Source organism: Pseudorasbora parva, chromosome 19 (assembly GCF_024679245.1).
Source record: "Pseudorasbora parva isolate DD20220531a chromosome 19, ASM2467924v1, whole genome shotgun sequence".
NCBI lineage: Eukaryota > Metazoa > Chordata > Actinopteri > Cypriniformes > Gobionidae > Pseudorasbora > Pseudorasbora parva.
Window position 1 is genome coordinate 11710616 of NC_090190.1, and position 10258 is coordinate 11720873.

At 39.6% G+C, this 10258-nt stretch overlaps 1 protein-coding gene across 1 annotated transcript; it reads left to right on the forward strand.

Moving 5' to 3' along the window:
- The first annotated feature begins 474 nt into the window (after positions 1–474).
- Positions 475–7127, forward strand: trib1 (tribbles pseudokinase 1). The gene is made up of 3 exons (XM_067426065.1): positions 475–1115; positions 1644–1936; positions 6186–7127. The coding sequence occupies exons 1-3, from the start codon at positions 840–842 to the stop codon at positions 6649–6651; spliced, it is 1035 nt and encodes a 344-aa protein (XP_067282166.1). The 5' UTR covers positions 475–839; the 3' UTR covers positions 6652–7127.
- Positions 7128–10258: the final 3131 nt, after the last annotated feature.

The following is a 10258-nucleotide window of genomic DNA, read 5'->3' on the forward strand; positions in this document are numbered from 1 at the left end:
TGCTGAGGGAAAGGAAAATTGATTAAACTATCGCTTTACTATTCATCTGGAAGGTGAATGGCATGTGGCGATTGCTCAATCGTCGAGACTGCAATGAATGTGTCACTAGAGAGTCTGAACCGGGCGGAGTTCCAGCATTGAGAAGTCCGATTCATTTTAACGAATCGTTTCGTTCGGACAAACTAATTGAATAAAAACGATTCAGTGCTTATTTGACACATCACTCAAAGGTGTCCGCTTAAGTAGGCTATATGCGCGACATTATATGCATTATGTACACAGGGAAACACATTTTAGTTAATTATTTATGTTATCGCTGTGTTTTCGATCCGACCCACCTCACAGTTTTACTGCCAATCGTTTTCGTTTCAATGGAATGATTAAAAGAATCTTGCGAACCGATTCAAATGAATCATTAAAAAGAACCGCCTCGTTCGAATCGGACATCAGCTGAAAGTAGAGCTCAGAAAACAGCATCAGTAGTTGAGTGAGTCAGACAGCCCTTCTCTCGGGCTCAGATCTACACCGGGAATATTTCACACCACACAACCGCTTAATACAGTATATGATCCTCTCTTCGGCTTCAATGTTGTCCAAAAAGCTTCAGCGGACTAATGCAAAAAACTGAAAAACAATGGATAAGCGAAACTGCAAACCTATAACAAACACCTTTTTTTCTGCATTTCACATTAATTAACGAGTAGCTAAAAGGGGTATTTTTTCCTTTTGCAGCTGAGTGCACAGATCCTTTTCTGGAATATGCTTTCGTGAAATCCGTCGGATCAGTCCGTTAACTAATAGGCAGTTTCGACTACTGTAGGCTACTGTACTCTGTGAGAATGAGTGTGCAGTGGATTCATAATCCGGTACACGGACACAAGCGCTTTGACACTGACGAGCCCGTGAGTAGATGTCCGCGGATCAGCGAGCCTTCGTCTGATGCAGGTCTCCTGGGTTCCTCACCGGGATCTCCGGTAAGCGGAGCGCCTCTGAGCGTCACCTCAGCCCATCAGGGTCCCACTCGCATCGGCCAGTTCCTGCTAGTGCCCCTGACCGACCGACCGGGGGTGCACAGCGCTTTAGACATGGACACAGGAGAGGAACTGGTCTGCAAGGTAAACCACTGCATAATATAATGTACATGACCCATATAAGTATAATACACTCTTGTCAATTAACACAAAAATATAAAGAGTCACCTATTGTCATTATTATTATCATCAGCAATACAGAAACGATGCACTGTTTAAAATATTGCAGGATATTTCAAAATGTATGATCAAAAATGTATATCGCCTACTACACTTTTTTTATAAATTAATAATGTTGATGCATATAAATACAGTTTAAAGTAGGGAAGGGATTTCATAATCTCTGTGCATGTTACGGATGCTATCAGATTTATGATATGTCTTGTGGATCTTTTGCAAATACTTGATAACGCACCAGCATCTGAGTCAGACATATGGGGCTGTAATGACACTCAAAAAGAATGCGCATGGTTATTGCTGCCACAAATTTCACAAGACATTCACCTTTTTATAGCATGTTTGTGTTTGATCCACAGTATCACCTCTAGCGAACGGACTTTATCAGGTCACAATTGTAAATGTCTTATGATACACTTTTTTCGCCATCTGCAGGTGTTTGATATGGGCCAATATCAGGAGAAAATAAGAGCCTACAGCATGCTGTCAAGTCATAAGAACATTGCACAGATCAAAGACATAGTTCTTGGGGAGTGCAAAGCCTATGTATTCCAGGAGAAGGATTTTGGCGACATGCACACCTTTGTAAAGAGCAGCAAGAGGCTTCCTGAAGACCTGGCTTCCAAGCTTTTCTACCAGGTGGTGTCTGCCGTGAACCACTGCCACCAGGTTGGCATCGTTTTGGGGGACCTCAAGCTTCGCAAATTTGTGTTCTCAGACGAGAAAAGGTGAGAGTTACAGTTTGTGAGTGTGTGTGAAAGTAGGAGTTTTTTAGTTCAAGCCAGGTGCAGTACTGTACCACATGTATCAATGCTGTGACACCAGCAGCGCTATACTGGGTGAATAGTGTCAGTTCTACTTTCATTCAGTTTTCGCTTCCTCACACTATGTGACACATCGCAGGTGATTGGTGCTGCTTCCCTAAAGATTCAACGGGAACAAAACCTATTAACACTCACTTTCTCATGTTTCTCTGTAAGAGGAACGGCTGGTAATCAGACCTCTGGACCTGTGGCAGAGATTTTTCTGTAGAAAACGAGAGTACTCTGAATTACGCAAGTGAATTGTTTATAAAAAGCAAATGGCATAAATTAAAAAAAAAAAAAAATCATCTACGGTCCCCAGTGAAGGGAACATACTGGAGCTGGCTAACCTACTATCTGTATGTCTTGTCTGTCTGTTTCTAGTATTATATAGCTCTGGAAAAAATCAAGAGACCACTTAACATTTAAAAAATCTTTTAAGTGGTCTCTTAATTTTTTTTCACACATTATATATATATATATATATATACACACACACTGTAAAAAACATTTTCTAGTGACTGATCACATTTTCATATATATATTGCATACAAAAATATGTAATGTTATTTAAATATATTTATTTTTATATATATATTAATTAAATCTTATTTTATATAATATATTTAATAAAAAGTAATAATATAAAACTCATGATAATATAAAAAAAATTAACTTTTAAATATAAAAAATTACTTATTTTGTTATGGCATGCTGTGCTTTTGCTGTTTGGACGGTTTTGCACAGTAAAACTCACGTTCACTAGAAAATGTATGCTTTTAAGATGGTGTGTCAAAATAATCCAGTATATAAAAAACGGCTTGGGATTCCTGCATTCTGCTGAATTACATCTGTGTATTTTTGAATGCAAAGATGCAGAGTAAATGCCTCCTAAGTAACGCATCCGTTTGGGGTCAGGTGAACTCAAAACCTAATTATACAGAGCTTCCTTAAAACCAGTTAGTCAACTAGTCCTACAAGCAACCCAACGACTATCTGAGTTAGCAAATATGTTGTTCTTCACATCCCTTAGTCCATACATTAGATTTGCTATTTCTAGGGCAACATTTTACGCCTGACCTTTGGGCATCGGTTTTCATTTGAGTGAATAGAAGTAGACAAGTGAGTGTAAGAGGACGTAGTCACCCTCCTCTCATAGCAGCCAACGGGTGCAGCAAGATGAGTCATAGTAATGCATACAGAGGGGAAACTCACCATTCAGGATCATACCCACACACTCCATGCTCCACTCCTGAATACGGCATCGCTCGTAGGTGAGGAGCGGCGGCTGTGGCCGTTGCGACACTAGCAGACTGGCGGTCTGGCCTGGCAGACGCGTCTAGCGCATAAACAGGGCATGCTGACATTTGGTGAGATCAAAAGTGCAATGAAATGTTTTTCTTTCACTTTGTTTGGCACCAATAAGCGTAGTGACAGGTTATGCAAGAGACGCTGTATCTTTCTGTAGGACAAATGCAAATTTCCATAGCTGGAATACCTTTTGCGAAATGCGGTGATGATGAGTGATGGATAAGCAACAAAAAGGTTGAAACGCCGATAACGCAGAGATAGTGTGTGATCGCATACACAAAGACGCTTACTGACCTGGAATGCGTCTGAAGTTAGATTGTGAAACACACGCACGCACAGGCTGGCTGGCTGGGCAGGGGCCATTTGTGCGTCACTGATGTAACAGCACTGTTCGTGGGTAATAAGGCACTAGCCAGATGCCATGAGCGTAAGGCACAGGTGCAAGAAGAACACAGTAGACCTGCAGCACAGCGCAGTGCACTCATTTGTCCTCAGTCTTTCTGTCTGTCACACACACACACACACACACAGACAGAGGACTATGACTCATTCTCTCCACCTCTCTGGCAGAATGCTGTTGTGTCATCTACAAACCCCCTAAACCGAGGCTGACAGCCAGTGATGAAACACAATAGCATGCAGAGCAGCTCATGTTTTACTGACAGGGATACCACAGACTCACGGGTCATCAGCTCTCCTGTTAATGTCCACAGGGATATTCCTAGAGTAGTAGGGGATTTGGTTTCTATTGGAAATTGAGCTAAACTTAGCCCAGAGTTTACAAGAATACATTACGGGGCGCTTCAGAGAGAGGAAGTGTGTTTATTTTATGTGCGTGCATTGTGGAAACTCTCAAACGTGCTTTTGTTTAAATGAAGGTCGTAATTAGACGAGGCTCCGTCCTTTATTTGTTGTAGTAGCGCCTGTTCGAGGGTCAGAGCACTTAGAGCGGCTGTCTCTTCCAGGATTTACATGCACTGCAATCTGTGAGCTCAACAAAAGTGACAGAGTTATTTCAGCTTGATGCACAATAAAGGAAGGCTTCAATACATCACTTTGTTTAGGAATGGAAGAGCAAATTTATTCAAGATACTAAATCTATCATCGCCAGGCATACATGGACTCTGCCCACGGAGCTCTGCAGAAAACTATGTAGATTTCTGCAGAACCGGATCACCTGTCAGAATTAAATACACACACTCCACCCCTTGTGTGATATTTTTGACTAATTTGATTATGCCTTCAGCCATTGTCAAGAGTTTAAGGCAAGTTTTATCCAGCAATGATGCAGTCACCGTAAAGAGATTTATAACATTTATAATTTATAATGCTCGATTGGATTGAGATCCGGGGAATTTGGAGGCCAAGTCAACACCTCAAACTCATTGTTGCCTGATTCATCAGACCAGGTCATCTTTTTTCATTGCTCCGTAGTCCAGTTCTGATGCTCACGTGCCCATTTTTGGCGCTTTCGGCAATGGACAGAGGTCAGCATGGGCACCCTGACTGGTCTACGTCTATGCAGCCCCATACGCAACAAACTGCGATGCACTGTGTATTCTGACACCTTTCTATCAGAACCAGCATTAACTCCCAGAGCAATTTGAGCTACAGTAGCTTGTCTGTTTGATCGGACCACACAGGCCAGCCTTCGCTCCCCACGTGCATCAATGAGCCTTGGCCACCCATGACCCTGTCGCCAGTTCACCACTGTTCATTCCTTGGTCCACTTTTGATACTAACCAATGCAGATCGGGAACACCCCATAAGAGCTGCAGTTTTGTCAAACTCGCTCAAATCCTTACGCTTGCCAATTTTTCCTGTTTCTAACACATCAACCATATTTAAAAAATGAACTAAATGTTCACTTGCTGCCTAATATATCCCATCAACTAAAAGGTGCCATGATGAAGAGATAATCAGTGGGTGCGTTTACATGCACACCAGTAAGCTGATAACTAAGCTAACGGACAACACAAGTAAACAGCGTTTATATGACTATTTATAAACCGGGTTATTTCCTTGTAGTGCCATCAAAAATAATAATGTCCGTATATCTGACTCTGAGTTTTTCAAATGTTACGTCAGTTGCACCGTGTCAGCGGGAGATTTACTGCTCATATTATCCCTTATGCAGTTATGAAGCGTTTTGACTGAACCTCTTCTACTTCTGCTGCATGTGATGAGAATAACACATCTTTACAATTTTCTGTGTCTTAAACGAGTCTGCGTTTATGATATATGTCCTTATTTCATGAAAAACGCTAGCTCGCTCTGTCTGAATGCGTTTAAATCTGCTCTAAATTTGCGTTTTTGTCACCTATCACACATGCGCACTTCAATAAGCCGACAGAAAGCAGGTTAATGTGTTTACATGCAGTGCGAAATCGAGGTAAGAGGCAAAAAAACGACCTGTTCCAACCGGTTTATGCTTACGCTGTGTATGACCTTACTCCGATAAAAGAAAACAGGTTACCGCGTTTACAAGACCATGTTTATTGTCGGCTTATTGGGCATAATCTGCTTAAGAACATGCATGTAAATGCACCCAATGTTATTCACTTATATTATTCACAGGTCATAATGTTATGTCTGATCAGTGAATTAAAACACCCCCCACCCCCAGTTCTGCTCAAGACCATCACATAAAACGTCACACCGCTTTAACACCAACTTAAAACTTGCAGCTTGTTCTGCAGAATTCCACACCAAAATCAATGTGAATGTGAAAATGTGAAAAACATCTGTAGAATTGACTTGATCATTGGTCAAATGTTGCTGATTCTGATTGGATATTGTATGATATTCTTCACAGCACAAAAGCTCTTATGTGATTGTACTAACCATCATGTGTTTGTTTTAGGACCCATTTGAAATTAGAGGGTTTGGAGGACTGCCATATCCTGTGTGGGGAGGATGACTCGATGTTCGACACGCACGGCTGCCCTGCGTACGTGAGCCCTGAGATTTTGAACGGCGGCGGGTGTTACTCAGGCAAGCTGGCGGACTCGTGGAGCCTCGGGGTCATGCTGTACACAATTTTGGTGGGCCGCTACCCTTTCCACGACCCGGACCCCGCAACCCTGTTCTCTAAGATTCGACGGGGCACATATTGCCTTCCTGACGGACTGTCTTTAAAGGCACGCTGCCTACTTCGCAGCCTGCTCAGAAAGGACCCCGGCGAGAGACTGACCACCGCAGAGGTCCTCATCCACCCATGGTTCCATGGCAAAACGCTGGACACAGGAAATGCGGAACAGGAAGCTAACCTCAGAGAACAGACAGTGCCCCAGATAGAAATGGAGCAGGGTGAGGATCTTTTCTCCTGAGGAAACCAATATAGCTTGAATATGGACCAAAGCTGTTCGTTATCTCTGTGGGGTTTTTTTATTTTATTATTTGGTTTCTTATACAGATTTTGTAATAGATTCAGAAGTATACACTCACTCAAAGTACTGTATCATCTATGTCAGCTTTAAGGACAGTGGGCACAAGAGCCAGTGTATTTTGAAGTCATTTGGTGCTAGTGAACCATTATTGTGCTGTATGACGTGAATGAGACTGGACATTATGGGTCATGTGATAATGAGAGAATGTGAGAAGTGAGAATGTCAGCATGGTGACTTACCTCGGCCAATGGGCCTGACCTGTGGCTTCACTCTTATACTGTCAAAAATGAACCGTGCAGTTTGACTCACCCGTTGAATACCGCAGCACCTAAGGTACGTCTGCTTTGATAGGAGGAGAATGGAAATTCACATACATATGGAGGACTAAAAGTGCCACTTAAAAATATAACAAAGAAACTTTTTATTGAATTCATCATTTATTTAATTAATTTTGTATTGTTAATTTTTGTATTGTTAATTAGAACAATACAAAAAAAAAAACTTTAAAATACAAATACAAGTATTTAAAAATAAAAACAAATAGCTTTATTTTTTATATTTTTATTTTCCCATTGCACATCACAGGGGCGTGTCTTAAAATTCATTTGAAAATGCATTGGTTGCTCCTGTGTATGCATATTTTGACAAATGACAAATAGTTTAAGAAAAGCAACTGGCCAATGATTTTTGCTAAATGCAATTTTCATTAAAAATATTTTATTAATAATAAAATAAATGGTAGAAATTATGTCTATATTTGAAAAGTGGTTTGCAGTTTTATTATCGAATGAATAAAATAATAATTGATTTCTCTGTGGGTTTTTTTTAGGTGGCACTTTTTCTTATATGCCATAAGTTAACCTAACCTATACATCTCTTAGAACTGTACAGAAGGCCCGTTCAAACGTTAAATGTCATTTATTGACCCTTAAAACTCGGTGTCATACAGATTCTTAAATTCAGTGAATTTCCAGTGAATGTTCAGGATGAGCCTCAGGACAGATACAAACAGTTACAGACAGATACATAGTGTTCATTCATCCTGCTGTACCCAATCTTTCTAGTCCTTCTAGTCACAGTTTCCTTACTTGAATAAAAGGGATCCTCATGAAAGCATGAGACTTCAGTATGGCAGGCCAGTTCATACTGCGGGTAAGCTATAAGATGACTCAACAGCTGGGCGTTGGTGTAATGAAGAGGAAAGGGCTATGAACATCACGTATGCGTACCTTTACTCTCACTTTAAAGTAAAGAGAACAGTTCTACAATAGAACTACTGTAAGGGTCTTATAAAGGTCTGATTTCTGCTTCCCTCGTGTTGGGGGATGTACGTTACCTCTGAATCCAAGCATAATGGAGATATGCGACGTCTGGTTTCTGAAAGGCTCTTTATAAGCAAAGGCTGGAGGGTATGCAAAATGTCTGTCTCATGCATGCAGCACATGGGGAAAGCTGACACGTGTGCACAGAGTTCATATTGCACTGTGAATTATGTATTTGTGACACAAACCCCAAGGCTTGACCATGAGGGTTTACCGGTTAAAATTCATTGTAGAAATGAATGTGTAAATATGTACATGTTAAGTGTGTGAACAAAATTGAATAAAGATTACTCTCCTGTTTACATTTGTGGTGCATTCTGTGAAAAACATCTCTCTAAATGCATGACTTGTCCAACCTTTGTTTCTTTTTAAATATCCAGATCATCAGAAATCTCTAAATGCACTTTAAAAAAATTGTGCTTAATATTATTGAATGTGCACTTGTAGTGTACTTTAAATCCTAAAAGTAAACTAAAAACTACACTTGCAGATAATATATTCTTGAAATAAAAGGCCACTTCAAGGGATAGTTGACCTAAAAATTAAATTGCTATTATCATTTACTCACACTCAAGTTCTTCCAAACCTGTACGAATTTATTTCTTCTGCTGAACACAATAGAAGATATTTTTCAGGAATATGGGTAACCAAGCAGTTCATAGTAGGAAAGAAAATATGATATCTTATTTTGTGCTCAACGGAATCAAGCAATTCATATAGGTTTGGAACAACTTGAGGGTCAGTGAATGATGACAGAATTTTTTGGGTGAACTGTCACTTTAAGTGTACTTAAAGAGAGTATAGCCTACACTTTCTTAACACACTTAAGTACACTTTAAAAAATATATTTTGTCATGTTTTAAGGAAGTACCCTCATTTTGCACATGTGAAGTCAATGATTCTTTTTTCAATTGTAGTGTGTGATTTAAAATAACATTTAAAGTTAACATTTTAAATGTACTTAATTGCAACTTCATTATTACAATTAATGTAATTTAGTGTAATTTAAAAAAATTTTAAAGCTGCATTATGTAATTTTCTGTCCGCTAGAGGGCACATGGTCAAAAAAAAGGCAGTTTGATGATGCCAAGTTTGAGCACAGAATTTTGGGACCTCACAGCCGGTGGAAAATAATCGGTCTAGGATTATGTTCATGGATGCGGACACAGGGCTCGCGAGCAGCAGGACTTTTATTATGAAGTAATAAACAAAGATAAGTAACAAAGATATGAGGCAATTGACAGGCAACTCCCACAGATGTCCAGGACAAAATAGTAATTTTCTCACAATTTACAAAGTTGGAAACATTTGGGATATTGCACAAACTCGACTAAACAAAATATATAGAACTGGCCTAGTGGTTTTTAGATATTTTACTGAAAAAATCCTACATAGTGCACCTTTAAATAAATGACATACAAGTTTCAATAGAAATTATATTTCTGTCAGGACCACTATCGTCAAAGATGATTGACAATTAGCATATAGTTAGGATTGGCAGTATGTTTCTGTTCTGAGCAAGAACTCACTGCGCATCCATGCAGCCTAGCATGAATGAGAGCAGGGAGAGCAGCGATAACCCCCCTTATGCTAGGGTAAACAGAACAGAACCAATAATGTATATTCAATATCATTAAAGGGTTAGTTTACCCAAAAATGAAATTGATGTCATTAATGACTCACCCTAATGTCGTTCCACACCTGTAAGTAGTCCATATGTGACATCAGTTGGTTAATTAGAATCTCTTGAAGCATTGAAAACACATTTTGGTCCAAAAATAACAAAGACTTTATTCAGCATTGTCTTCTCTTCCTTGTTTGTGTTCAATCCTAAAATAAAGATTCAAACGGTTATGAATCAGCGTATTGATTCATGATTCGGATCGTGTGCCAAACTGCTAAAATCACGTGACACTGGCGATCCGAATCATTGATCGATTCACTGATTCATATCTGTTTGAATCTTTATTTGAGGATTGAACACAAACAAGGAAGAGAAGACAATGCTGAATAAAGTCGTAGTTTTTGTTATTTTTGAACCAAAATGTATTTTCGATGCTTCAAGAGATTCTAATTAACTAACTGATGTCACATATGGACTACTCTGATGATGTTTTTATTCCCTTTCTGGACATGGACAGTATAGTGTGCATACACTTAGATACACTATCGGACTAAATAAAATATCTTAAACTGTGTTCCAAAGATGAACGGAGGTCTTACGG

Coding starts and splice junctions, on each gene's coding strand:
- trib1 (XM_067426065.1), top strand. CDS start 840: ATGAGTGTGCAGTGGATTCATAATCCGGTACACGGACACAAGCGCTTT. Junction 1,116..1,643: donor GAGAGGAACTGGTCTGCAAG/GTAAACCACTGC, acceptor CGCCATCTGCAG/GTGTTTGATATGGGCCAATA. Junction 1,937..6,185: donor GTGTTCTCAGACGAGAAAAG/GTGAGAGTTACA, acceptor TGTTTGTTTTAG/GACCCATTTGAAATTAGAGG.